This window comes from Lagenorhynchus albirostris, chromosome 2 (assembly GCF_949774975.1).
Source record: "Lagenorhynchus albirostris chromosome 2, mLagAlb1.1, whole genome shotgun sequence".
NCBI lineage: Eukaryota > Metazoa > Chordata > Mammalia > Artiodactyla > Delphinidae > Lagenorhynchus > Lagenorhynchus albirostris.
In genome coordinates this window covers 68,232,271-68,246,691 of record NC_083096.1, presented here as the reverse complement: position 1 = coordinate 68,246,691, position 14,421 = coordinate 68,232,271, and the positions used below count along the sequence as shown (strand labels likewise).

The 14,421-nt window shown below is 40.8% G+C and overlaps 1 protein-coding gene across 2 annotated transcripts in view; it reads left to right on the top strand.

Moving 5' to 3' along the window:
* Positions 1-14,421, top strand: part of DDR2 (discoidin domain receptor tyrosine kinase 2) — a 162,583-nt gene that overhangs the window by 141,014 nt on the left and 7,148 nt on the right. For both annotated transcript variants that reach the window (XM_060134332.1, XM_060134321.1), the window contains 7 exons: positions 48-178; positions 2,835-3,045; positions 4,458-4,681; positions 5,922-6,049; positions 8,481-8,672; positions 8,966-9,200; positions 11,105-11,254. In XM_060134332.1, the coding sequence (XP_059990315.1) occupies positions 48-178; positions 2,835-3,045; positions 4,458-4,681; positions 5,922-6,049; positions 8,481-8,672; positions 8,966-9,200; positions 11,105-11,254 (1,271 nt within the window). The remainder of the gene's footprint in view (positions 1-47; positions 179-2,834; positions 3,046-4,457; positions 4,682-5,921; positions 6,050-8,480; positions 8,673-8,965; positions 9,201-11,104; positions 11,255-14,421) is intronic.

Genomic DNA, 14,421 nt, shown 5'->3' with positions numbered 1-14,421 from the left:
CTTGCCCCTTGAGATGATAATATTCTTCGTCCTTTTCCTGGTTACAGATCCAATGCTTAAAGTTGATGACAGCAACACTCGAATCCTGATTGGCTGCTTAGTGGCCATAATCTTCATCCTCCTGGCTATCATTGTCATCATCCTCTGGAGGCAGTTCTGGCAGAAAATGCTGGAGAAGGTGAGGAGGTGCAGGACAATCCCGGGGTAGGAAGCTGCTCCATCCTTTCCAGTGCTGCTTCATTAATATCCAAGCCAAGTTTCTCACAGTCCTATTCCTACTTCTTTTTGTACTTGAAAGTTATGGTTGGGGAGAACCTGCCAGTCCAGTGGTTAGGACTCTGTGCTTCCACTGCAGGGAGCACATGCTTCCCCCCTGGTTGGGGAACTAAGATCCTGCATGCCACATGGTACGGCCCCAAAAAAAGAAAGTTATGGTTATGCATCCTTCTGAGTGCCTCCTCAGATTCTTTTAGTCTAGGCCAAATGATCTATTTACTTTCTATTACATTTGTCTAACACTTTACAGTCTGCAAAGACTTTTTCCTTGATTTTACTTGAACCTCACTGAATAATTGTGAGTTGGGCAGAGTAGTTATATTTAACCGTTTTGCTGATGAGAAAATGTGATGTGCTCAAGGTCATACAGTTAATGTCCTGCTTTCTATGCTTGTTCTAATTGTCAGTCTTGAAATTTGTTGACTTCTTTTCTTCTAAAATATATACCTTTCACCACGGATGGAATATCTATGACTTTTCTTGGTGTCTTAGACCAGATAGTAATTCTGGGCACTGCTGCTAAATGTGTGATACTCTTGGGGTTGGCTGATGATAAAGTGTTTCTACCTTTAGTCATGGACATTGTCCCTGGTCAGTGAGCTCAAATGGATGTGGACTGTGAGAGATCATAGATACTCTGGGCTGTGAGGCTTTGAGGTGCCCATCGAGGACAGGGAACAGGAGGGAGGGAATAGGCTGATTGTGTTTATAGCCTAAATATTTGGGGATGGGATCTCAGAGGAGACCAGTGCCTATGTAGAGTACATACCAGACAAAGGGAAAGGGCACCGTGAGAATGGACTGGAACCTTCTGAACTCTTTGTGGGTAGGACAAGAGGAAGGGGCTGAAATCAGAAAAGTGAGGGGAATGACCCAGACAAGTAGCACGCAATTCCTTCTGATGTGTTACACATTCAAGTTCTGAGATGATTGAGGTTTATTTTAAGGATTTTAGGCAGGAATATTTCACAGAAGAGAGGGTCTCTTTGCTTCCCACAGAGACTTCTAACATTAGTCTAAAAATAAATTAAAGGTTTCAATCCATAAATAGTGACTGAAGGCTGAAAGGCAGAATCCACAGAGAGCTCACCCACTGGCGTGATGAGGCAACATCAAAATCTTTTGTCTTTTAGAATGCTAGAACACACGTGGTATCTAAATTCCAGGATGCGGGGTAGCAGAGAGTGGTGGTGGTAGCAGCTGATGGTCCGATGGTTCATTGGACAGCTTGAAGCTGTGTTCTTACTGAACAGTCTGTTACGACTGCATTTTAGTTGACGGGGGAGAGTCTGTGTTCTCTTCTCTGTGAGCTATTTTTCTCTTTATTTGAGCCAGAATTTACCACTCTTTGAGTCTTTCTTCTGAGTCCCACTGGCATATATTCATGGTCTGGGAGAAGAATTTTGGATTGGAGACTCTCCAGGTAAAAGGGAGAACAAAAATTTTGCCCTTGAATATTTAACTTGGTCCTTCAAGAAATTCTTTCTGTCCCTGTACATCCTGAGTAAGATAACTCAAGATGCTCTGGAATGACACAGGATTTCTTCTGGGGGAAAGAATTTTTTTGTAGAAGACCCTTAAGCATACCTATGTATTCCAAATACATTGCTCAAAATAGCCTTATGCTGTAGCATTATCTGCAGGATACTTACAGTGGTGTCCTCAGAATTCTCTCTTTGAGAGAGTCAACCGATATTTATTGAGTACCTAGTATGTGCTGGGCTCCATGCTCAGTACTGAGGATATTACTGCAGCAAAGGAACTCTCAGTCTAGGGTATGGAGCAGACATCTAAGTTTCTCCACTGAGCACCCAAAGTGTGTTTGTTGGAGTAGAACGTTTCATGTGTTTAAATCCAAATAGTCACCTATACTTAGATTATGAGATTTTCCTTTTGAAGGAGCAGGCAGGTCATATTAAATAGAATGACAGAACAATTAGCTGTTTTATTCTTCTTATTCCTGTGTTAGGTATAATTCATGTTAGTATCCCTAGCACCTAGGGCTTTCCTTTCTTATTTTGTAGCCATTTTATTTTTGGTTAGTAAAAATGCGGGGTCAAGGGGGTATTACCCTAATCTACAATGCCAGAGTGGTCAGGTGAACTACAGATTCATCATGTTACAGCACATTTGTTGCGTTAATAAGCATTTTAATTTATGCCTACACAAAATCAATCAGTTGAGTGGTGTCAGGAAAACCCATTATTTAACAGAACATTGAAAACTCTAAGACTGAGAAACTCTTTGATTGGCTACTGATAGGTTCTAATGGTGTCACGTGAATAATGCTTGTAAGTGTTTCAATGGAAGTTCATTAATGTTGGCAGTGCAGAAATTTGGAAGTCAAATTCTGCCTTGAAGAAATGAAAGATGATTCTGAGTTTCTACAACACAGGCATTTGTGGAACCAGACTGAAGCCCTGTCACTTGCATTGCTTCTGGAGTTTGAGTATTAGAGAGTTATTTCATCTGAGTGGACGAGCTGGGTTTAAGAAGAGGAGGGAGTGATGATCCCTTTTGTGTCAACATGCCTTTCTCCCCTGTCCTTCTCTTTCAAGGCTTCCCGGAGGATGCTGGATGATGAAATGACAGTCAGCCTTTCCCTGCCAAGCGAGTCCAGCATGTTCAACAATAACCGCTCCTCGTCGCCAAGCGAGCAGGAGTCCAACTCCACTTACGATCGCATCTTTCCCCTTCGCCCTGACTACCAGGAGCCGTCCAGGCTGATACGGAAACTCCCAGAATTTGCTCCAGGGGAGGAAGAATCAGGTGAGGATGAAACAGTGAGCAGAAAATTGAGGGACAAGATTTATGAAGGTGTGACACTATTGCTTCTACTCAACCAAGTCTAATTTTAGCCTAGAGAAGTCCACCTTCTCCTGGGAAGTCCACACTGTCTTTCTAGATTTGATCTACTGCTGCTCCTAATTGAATCTGGACATCTCTCCTTTGCTACTGCACGTAGCAGATGTTTGGAGGGACCCACATGTCAGAAGAAGAAAAATAAATAAAATGCGTTCCTAAGGCATTAACACCAGAAGAACCTAAACAGTCCAACTAGTCCAACCTTCTCATTTTTCATAGGAGGAAAGTGAGAAGGCCCAGATAAGATACTCACCCAACATCAAACAGCAATAGGGGTAAATTCAGGACTAGAATTTCACTTGGAGAAAAACAACGAAGCTAAAGAGATCCTAGAATCCCCAGGTTTTAGTCCCTTAGATAATTGAGTTATTTAACTTTTGTTCATTTCTCTTTGGTGAAAATTTACTTGACTAATACAAGATTTTATTATGAGAGCAAATATTTCTTGTCTTTTCTCAATAAAGCGTTGCTTCGGTAAAATGGTGCCAATTGATTCACATTCCAGTGTCTTTTAAAAAGAGCTGCAGAGTGACATCAGAGGGGATGCTGGGGCCATCGCTGAGGCTCAGAGCAGCTTTTCTGTCTATAATGTCAGCATCCGAGGAGTGACCCCAGTCAGTGGAAGAGGACTGATGGTGTTCAGGGGAGAAGTAGCAGGACTAACCATGAGAGCAGAGGCTTTTCAAGGGAGTCCTTCCAAAGGAAGAGAGGAAACTAATGTGTATTTACCACTCAGTGGATAGCAAACATTGAAGGAGCGTATTGAACTATGGGAATTTTACAGAGACAGCAAGAATAGGGATGTAATTTATTTCCTAGGCTGAACCAAAGTGATCTACCTACTTTCTGAAGTCTAAAACATCCCCCCTCATATTTTAATATTTTTTAAGTTAGGATGTGTCTTAAGCTAGATCATATAAATTTAATCACAGTTTTTAATCCCTGAAATAGGTTATTAAAATCAGCGATTATATCTTAAAATTAAGGAAATATGCCATTAAATCCTAAAACTTTAATACTCCTACCCTAACTAGTATAGCGAGCCTTCCTGGAGCTTCACCACAATTCCACAAGATTAACCAAGGAGGTTATTAATGATCACGTAGTTATGAGGAGAAGATAAGAGATAAAATGGTGCCTACATTCTGGAGGCCACAAGAAAGAACCTCCAGAGGAACCATTCTCCAAGTAAGAATGTCATGGCGTAGGTTAGGCTGTCTTGGGGGCATGTTTTAGCTCTCCTCTCATATTTCCTTTCTTGAAGGTATCTCCAAAGAGGCCCCTTGGAACGAGACTCATTGTCCTTGTCTTCGCAGGCTGCAGTGGCATTGTGAAGCCAGTCCAGCCCAGTGGGCCTGAGGGTGTGCCCCACTATGCAGAGGCTGACATTGTGAACCTCCAGGGGGTGACTGGAGGCAACACCTACTCCGTGCCTGCCATTACCATGGACCTGCTCTCGGGGAAAGATGTGGCTGTGGAAGAGTTCCCCAGGAAACTCTTAACTTTCAAGGAGAAGCTGGGAGAAGGCCAGTTTGGGGAGGTGAGCTGATTCTTTGAGTGGGGCCTCCAGTCCTTGGTCGTTCAAAGGAAGTGGTTGAATAAAAATGGTCAGTAGAGCAAACTGTCCCATCCAAAGTGGATTCACACCAAATGTCTCCTCCACTTGTCTCTCCTTGCATTGTTCTCTAGAAGACTAGTATTGGTCAGCCTCATCTTTGTCAAACAGCTCCGGAAATCCTGGGAATTCTGATTTCTATATAAGAGTTTTTAAAGCAGGAAAGTCACTAGACTTAGATATTCTGAAAAACGTTCAATATTTTCAAAAATTTTTACAACAGGTTACAAAGGGTGGGGACCCATAAGATGTGATCATCTTTTATAAACTGTCCAAGAACATCCTGCTATTGGATAGCCACTTTGTTTTTTCCCTTTTAATTGGAGTTACATGTAAAATGGTCAGAAAACAACCTCGCCCCTGCCTTTGGTCCCAGAACCAACCACTAGGGAATGAATCACTAACCAAGATAAGGAGGAACACACTTCTCAATTGCCCTCAGAGTGATGCATGTAATATTTGACTTTTCACTCTTACATCAGTCACATGAGCCTTCTGAGAATTCAAAGCAATGATTTAAGTGGCAATAGAAGCTCTTCAACACTACCATCTAAATTCCAAATATAATTTGGTTTCATAAGAATATGTTATTGGTTTCCAGCATGGGTGGCATGCTTTAACCTTGGTTAGGTTTGGTGGTGGTGGAGGTAGAAGGGTCCACGGCATCTGTTTGTGGTGTTATATACACTCATTCTGTCTCCTGGGTTGAAAACACAGGCTTGTTATACAGTTACTAATGCCTAGAGGTTCCCGATAATGCTAATCCCATACTAAGGGCTTACCTTAGAGAAGAAATTGCCTTATGTTTTGCACGATCCCGTAACTAAACTTCCTTGAATCAAAGTTCAAGTATTTATACCGAATGACATTTTATAGTGGGCTATGCTTTAATAAAATACCATGTTATAGATTCATTCACATATTTAATGTTCCAATCAATGTATTTCTTTTATAAAGCAGTAACATATCACTTAGCTGGGTACCTTACCATTTTCTTAAATCAGTTATTTGAGTCAAAGATGTGTTGCACGTATCTTCTTACTGGTCTTTTTGATTATTTTGCCTGAGTTGTAAGAGTTAGTTTATCTCCAGGAAATGCCCAGCAAGAGTACTGAGACATCTTCAGGAGAAATGATGATGCTGAGACTAGATGACTTTTGTCTAGGTTCATCTCTGTGAAGTGGAGGGAATGGAAAAATTCAAAGACAAAGATTTTGCCCTAGATGTCAGTGCCAACCAGCCTGTCCTGGTGGCCGTGAAAATGCTCCGAGCAGACGCCAACAAGAATGCCAGGTCTGTGGTCTGCATTTTAAATTTTCCTTTATGTGTTTCATCTTCAGGATCAGGAACCCTCCTGGAAACTTCTGAGCAATTTGTTTCTTTTGAGATGGGAAGGTCTGTGAGCTTCCTCACATTTCCATTGTTGTGCTTTATTTTTCTGATGGCTCAGTAGTCTTCAGCTTCATTCTCATCTCTCTCAAAAACAAATGTACATTTTCTGTTGGATATGCTACGCATTTACTTCCTGACCCCCTTTGCACAGCACTGTACACCCCAACACACACTAAAGACTGAATACGTACCTCTTCAATCATTATACACAGGCACACGCCTGAATGTCATTACCTCCCCTTGCAGACTTTTCACAATCACACACATCTTTCTTGCTAAGTTTCTCCCATTCTCCTTTCTCCCCCCACATCTCTATTTACTTTCTCATCCTCTTTTTTCTCTTTTATGCTCCTTTTCTTCTATGTCCAGCAACCCCCCAAATGAGAAGCTACCTCTACTTGGAAAAGTATCCATGGACCTCAAAGCAAAAGGATCCACAGTCCTTTAGCAGTTTTCCAAACTGGCTAATAATCTCTTGGATCCTTTACTACATAAATTGCAGTTTCCAGCCACACTGCGTTGTCTGACAGCCTTTCCATTACAGTAATGGTGAGTTAATCCTCACCCAGAGAGGCATGCTGGTTGAAAGCTGGTTGTATGTGTCTCAGAGAAATCTGCACATCTGGGTAACATATGTATTTCCCCATTTGTGTTGGCTTGATGTGTCTCACTGATATTCAAATTTAGAGAAAGTTTATGATCCCTATTCCTTAAATTATCATAAATTCCAAAAATGGTGTTAGGGTTTTATTAAAAGTCTTGCAATTGAAAGGATATGGCATGAAGAAGAAAGAAAGGCAAGGGAACAGAACTGTGGAGGTTTTGGAATTTTAACTGCAAGAATTTCAATTTAAGGATACTAGTATGAGTGAAAAGGGACATCCTCTGGGTCCCATAGAGAGATAGAATATTCCTGATATTAATCTTAGCACGTGATTGGAGAAGGTGGCAAGATGAAAGAAAAAAACTATGGGATGTGACAAAGCCTTTGCCCATTGTTTTTTTTGGTGACGTTTGGTGTCCCACCTGTGCCCACTCCAATTTAGCAGTGATGGATGGCTTAGGCTCTGAGCTCTCCCAAGCCATGGACCCCCCCGCTGGGTTTGAGATTGAAGGGGTAATGAAAGAGGAGAGGTGTTGTATCAGGACCACACTGATTTCAAGGATTTTATATTGACATAGTATGACTTCCAGTCCAGGATTCCTAGGAAACTCACAGGAGACTTATAACAGGTCTGCTTCAATAGTTTTGAGAATGTGGGCTAGTCTCACTAACCCAAATATTGCTACTTGGAAGGTTATAGCCCACTTTGTGACTCAAGGGTGGTTGTCACCATCTATTCAAACAATTATTAGTTTTGGCCAAGTGAGTACTTCTTTTGAAATGATGCTGCATTACCACTGTGAACTTTAAACAGCTGTTTTGAACAGGCTACTAAATATGTGTTGTGACTGACTGCTGGCGCACCCTGCATTAAAAGAAACCAGTATGAGAAAATAAAAAATTATCAGATTAAACCAGAGGGTGGTTATTCACTTTATAAAAAGTGCCTTCACTTTACTTATAGAGTGACTCCACGGCTTTTTGTTTGTTTTTCTCTTTTGGGGGGTGCTGCATTGGGTCTTTGCTGCTGCACGTGGGCTTTCTCTATTTGTGGTGAGCAGGGGCTACTCTTCGCTGCAGTGAGCGCACTTCTTGTTGTGGTGGCTTCTCTTATTGTGGAGCACGGGCTCTGGAGCGCAGGCTTCAGTAGTTGTGTCACACAGGCTCAGTAGTTGTGGCTTGCGGGCTCTAGAACGCAGGCTCAGTAGTTGTGGCGCACAGGCTTAGTTGCTCCGCGGCATGCGGGATCTTCCCGGACCAGGGCTCGAACCCGTGCCCTCTGCGTTTGCAGGCAGATTCTTAACCACTGCACCACCAGGGAAGTCCCTTCATGGCTTTAAAAAAGGTAAAGACCCCAGTGCACTTAAGATATGACTTTCAGTTGAAGGTTTTATTTTTAAGACTAGTTTTTAGCAACATATATTTGATTTAGCAAATATTAATCACTTTCTATGGGGCAGACCTTCTGTTGGATACTAGGGATGCACATGTGAATGTCATGGTCCATGTTCCCCCCGCCAAATTATAGTTGAATAAGGGCACATCGCATTCCAGGATGAGTAGAATGAGACAGTTTCCAGGTACCAATTTCTCTGTTCTCTCAAAGGTTATCCAAAGGGAAACAAGACTCAGTATAATGGTTAGGACTAGACTTTGCTGTGTCTTCTTTGCCCTCTTGATCCTAACTCTGGCAACCTCTGGGTTTATCTATGTCTCTGTCCTCCAAAGGAATGATTTTCTTAAGGAGATAAAGATCATGTCCCGGCTCAAGGACCCAAACATCATCCGTCTCTTAGCTGTGTGTATCACTGACGATCCTCTCTGCATGATCACTGAGTACATGGAGAATGGAGATCTCAATCAGTTTCTTTCCCGCCACGAGCCCCCCAGTTCTTCCTTCAGCAACGTACCCACTGTCAGGTAAATACGCCGGGTCTTCTGTCTCTTCCCTATGTTCATGAGACTAAGCTGGGATCTGAAGTGGGGAGCAGTGAGCCTTAAAGTTCATCATTGTTCTGGAATGGTTGGGGAGGTTAGTATGCAGGGAATAATAAAGCAGCTGCCCTTTAGGGGAAAGCAAAGAGATTCATAAAGAATAGAGAAGGGATGTTGAGGTTGGAACCCTAGTTTGTTGGTACCAACTATAGGGTGTGTACCTTTCACAGCTTCTTCTTTCCAGAGGCTACTTTCTCTCTTCCTTTATATTTCCTCAGTTATGCCAACCTGAAGTTTATGGCTACCCAGATTGCATCTGGCATGAAGTACCTTTCCTCGCTTAATTTTGTTCATCGAGATCTGGCCACACGAAACTGCTTAGTGGGTAAGAACTATACCATCAAGATAGCTGACTTTGGGATGAGCAGAAACCTGTACAGCGGTGACTACTACCGAATCCAGGGCCGGGCAGTACTCCCGATCCGCTGGATGTCTTGGGAGAGCATCTTGCTGGTGAGTTTCCTGTGTTTCTGAGCTCTGCCGTAGCAGCTGGCATGTAGGCAGATGCAGACGGTGTGTAGGGGTGCACCTGAGACAGCAGGAGGCAGACAATAAATAGACTTTGATATTTTCTCTGACTTGATATGATTTACTTTGTGTACTAATTATTATTTTTAACACGTGCCTGTTTCTGCTGATAAAATATAACATGCTTACCGTAGAAAGTATGGAGGAAAAGGTTAAAAATATACCCATAATGAGAAGAGATTTAGTACCATTTTTTTCATCTCTACCCTTTCCACCTACTGACTGATCTTAATTAATTTAGAGTATTAAAATCTTGTCATTTGAAGAACTGTTATCCACACAAAATATTTTTCTTCTGTATTAATTTCATAACCATATTTCTAATTAATTATTTAGATGGATCTCTATATTTGTATTTTAATGATTTTCACCGTTTACTTTTTAAGGTCCTCATTCTTTGCTTTATAATTTTTATCCAGCTCTTGGTATTCTGGACCACAAGTGAATACGTTTTTTTCAAACGCCTCTTAGAAATATATCTTCTGACCATGCGTATTCGGGACAATTTACTGTTGATTTTATACCACTTAGCTGATTTATAGAATTATTAGACTTTAAACTTTTACTTCCTGCAATGCTGTGCATGTGTAATTTTGTCTTTTGTCATTTAATATTGTGGAGAAAAGCCTGATAGCAATCTAGTTTTGTTAATTTATTATTAATCTGTTTGTTTCTTGTTCATATCTTATAGGGTTCATAATTAATGTTGAAATAAGAAATGTATAGTTATCCCCTTCCTCTCACCAAGATAACCACTATTAATATTAATATTTTAGTGTATTTCCTTTGAGGATTTTTTCTATACATGTATTTCTCTGAATATATGTATTATATATATAATTATTTTACGTATTGGGATGATACTATGCACATACAATTCTCTCTCACTGGCAGTAAATATTCTTCAAAAACATGATTTTAATTGCTGCATAATATTCTATTGTGTGGATATATCCTATAATTTAATAATGTCACTATAATTTGATATTTAAGTACTTTCCAATTTCCTTCGATTATAAATGATGCTGTGATATATACCATTTTATGTAAATCCTTATAAAGATCTTTATCATCTATATAGATGAATCACATATTTTACTCATTTCTAATGCGATTATTAAGCTTTGCTCCCTTTAAAGGTATTGTGTGGTGTTGTAAAAGATTATTAGACCAAGATTCAGAGGGTTTTGGTCCAAATCTCAGTTTTTCCATTATTAATGGTCTCGTTAACCAGGGAATTTTAGTAAACCTCTTGTCTCACTTTTCTGACCTGAAAAATAAGGATAAATAATATCATCTATGTCAGCACTGTATTTATTGAATAGAACATATGCAAGTATTTAATACCTGCTGATTGCATCTGAATCTCATTGCTGTCACTCGTTAGTCTATCCTTCAAGGCTGTGACGATTATTGAACAAGGACTACTCGGTGCACTTACACTAGATTTCCGTATCTCTCACATAGAAACAATTGCTTCCCATTCTAATTTTGCCTTTCCCCTGGGCATTTCTCCAAGGCTACCCTAGATCCTAGAGTTTGACCTTCTAACATGCACTGGGAGAGTCAGATAGCTTACGGCTGCATCCTTTTCAGCCCTTGGATCTCACCTCCAAGAGAAGTATACCTCAGCAGAGATCCTGAGGGTGAGAAAAGGGCCTGTAGCTTGGCATCGAGACAACTTCCTATTGTTGTTTCCAGATCGCCCATGAGTATCTTGGCAGTCCCAGTATTCCTTGCCCTGGGTTGTAAAAGTGGCAAAACTCCAGATTATGAAAACCTAATCAGCTCTTGTTATGCACAGATTATTCTTTTTCTTATTTAAACAGGGCAAATTCACCACAGCAAGTGATGTGTGGGCCTTCGGAGTGACTCTGTGGGAGACCTTCACCTTCTGCCAGGAACAGCCCTATTCCCAGCTGTCAGATGAACAGGTCATCGAGAATACTGGAGAGTTCTTCCGAGACCAAGGGAGGCAGGTGAGAACTGTTGGGGTTGGAGAGATGTGGCCTTGGGTGCTCTTGAAGGAGAGAGAAAGAAAAGTTCTGACTTAACAGGATAGGTCTGAGCTGGAAAATGGGCTACCTGGATCATAGTTGTTTGTCACTAATTATCCAGCTAATGTAAAAGACCAAGAACTTTTGTCACTAATTACCCAGGTGATGTGAAAGACCAAGGTCCTCCCTAGGCATCCATACACTCTGCTTTATCCATGTGTCAACCCGTTGGTCATTGGAGAACATGAGGGGTCCCCTCAGGCTGCTCCCCAACTCAAAGATACCAGAAAATAAAATCCTATCTCTCATGTTTGATCTATTTCCTGGTCTAGGCTCTATGGTTTGTCTTCCTGGTTGAGAAACATAGGAACAAAAACGTAAGCTTAAAAGTGAATAAGGGATTTATTAGCATTCGTTAAAAATTTGGTTTGGACTGTCTAGAAATGTTTCTTGACTTACATGTCCAGAGACCTTCAGGTACATCCTGGCCTTGCTGTTCTTGGAAGGCACCTCTGGGCCCAGCTGCTGTGGCATCTCAGGACTCAGGAAAAGCTGGGCTTCTTAGCTTACAAGGGCCCCAATTCCTAGTTAAGATACTACAAGTTTCCTTTGGATGACTCAGTGTTTAAAGTTCCTGTGAGACGTGGGATTGAAAGCTTGCTGGTGGTGGGAGCACTGAAACCCCAGAGTGGCCTGGCTACAGCACACACTTGGAGTGTGGCATCTCAGGCAGGAAGATGATAACAGTTGAGGAGAGGGAGAAGGCTCTTGCAGAAGATTAAAAGTAGATCCTCTGTGGCTTAAATGGATCAAAGCAAGCAAAAGATAAGGGAATGACTAGAGATTGTACAATATGCAGCTTAAAAATAGGAAGGAGGGGTCCTAGAATTTTATCTTGATACTCTGTAGATGTTTTGGTAGCAGGAGATCTAAATTATCTATCTCGGTTATGGAGTAATTGCCTTCTTACCTTGGCAAAGGGCAGATTTACTCCGGTGTGCATGAGATAAGAGAGTAGAACAAGGAAAAATGTTTTTTCTCCTGGACTAGTAGCACATCATGGCCACCTGGTTGACCTACTAGATTCTTGTGGCCAATTAAAGGCGGTGCATTCAATTAGAAAGTGTAATTTTATTATCATAATGATTCTAACTCGAGTACATCCTAGAATTGTAGGCAAAGGGAGGAATATTTTAAACCTTTCAGTTTCCCTCCTCTTATTATTCAGTGACTGAAATCCCACATGGAAAAAAAAATTTACACGAGGCAAAATTGAACTATCAAACAGTCAGGCAAGAAAGGCATGCTTCCCCTCCCCCCACTTCATATCCACTGTCTGCTTTGCATTTGAAAAGTAAAGTCAAATATTTGACTGAAGCCAAGGCCAAAGCCAAATATTACCATTATATGCTAGTAAGCTTTTCATCTATAAGTTTAAATTTTTGATAAAAGTTTATTTAATTTAACATATGGACTTACTAAACATAATTTATTAAATTTGTATTTTATTACAATTTACAAAATTTAATTACTTTAAATTTTATTAAAATTTCAGTATTCAAATTTTAAAAGTTTGACATTAGAATTAAGGACGGTAATTTCTCAACACTATCAGCTGCTAGATGGATTTTATGGTCTCTAGACTACACATGTGTGATCTAATTTGTTTTCACATGGCACAATGTCACCAACTTGTTGAACATAGCAGATATAATGCAGAAGAAAACTTTTCAGTAGCACAAATTCTAGAAAGAATCTTATACTTAGGGCTCACAGCTTAAGCAAAGCTTAAATCTTTTGTATTCAATTGGAAGTCTATAACAATAATTTCAATAATTTTAAAATGTATTTGACATTTTTGTTTTCAATTTATTTTTACAAACTGTAAAGAATTCTCAGATAGCACTTTTCTTAAAAGCTCATGGTCTAAATGGAATTAAATAATTAAAAATTGGGACTTCCCTGGTGGTGCAATGGTTAAGAATCCACCTGCCAGTGCAGGGGACACAAGTTCATGCCCTGGTCTGGGAAGATGCCACATGCCGCGGAGCAACTAAGCCCGTGCGCCACAACTACTGAGCCTGTGCTCTAGAGCCCGCGAGCTACAACTACTGAAGCCCGCATGCCTAGAGCCCATGCTCCGCAACAAGAGAAGCCACCACAATGAGAAGCCCACGCACCACAACGAAGAGTAGACCCCGCTCGCCACTAGAGAAAAGCCCATGCACAGCAACGAAGACCCAATGCAGCCAAAAATAAATAAATGAATGAATGGATAAATAAATGAATAAATAACTAAAGTTTAAATTTAAAAAAATGAATGCTCAAAACCATCATAAGATATCATCTCACAACTTTAGAATGGCTGTTATCAAAAAGACAAGAAACAACAAGTGCTAGTGAGGATGTGGAGAAAAGGGAACCCTCATGCCCTGTTGGTGGGAATGTAAATTGGTGCAGCCTCTGTGGAAAACAGTGTGGAGGTTCCTCAGAAAATTAAAGATAGAGCTTCGTTATGATCCTATGATGCATGACATAAGCTGGTGTTGGTGTGTGAGAAGGCAAGATGGAAATAGTTAATGATTTACCAGCTGCAAATGTTGGACCCATGTTTCAAAGCGCTTGAGAAATTTAGGTTTGCTTTAGGAATATGTCAATATACCAAGGTGTTAAAAAACGTAGGTAAGGAAATGACAGCAACAGATTACAGGCAAACAGAAGATGACCTGGAGTCAGTAGAGTGGCATCTTGCTGGTGGAAGCAGTCAGTAACTGGTTCTTTGGGAGTAGAGCCAAATACAACTCTAGGCTGGAATTCAGGGCAGGGCTGTAGAGGGGATAAATGTACAAATATTGGTGAATAATGTAAGGAAGAAGTCCAATCTTCTCTCCCTGGGCCAGTACAGGAGAGAGGGAGCACAGAGAAGGTTATGGTTAGGAGCTACATGGATATATCCCACATCTCAGTGACTAGGGTTTTATTCCAATAAAGGAGCTGAGGCAGCTAGTATACTTTCTGCCCTTTTGCCATGATTGGCTCAATCAGAATAAATCTCATTGTGGCTAGGCTATAAATAGAGGTTTGGTGTTCTAATCACTTGCTTTCCAGTCTAAGATGTCTTCTTGCTTCAGTTTCATCTTTTGCATGGT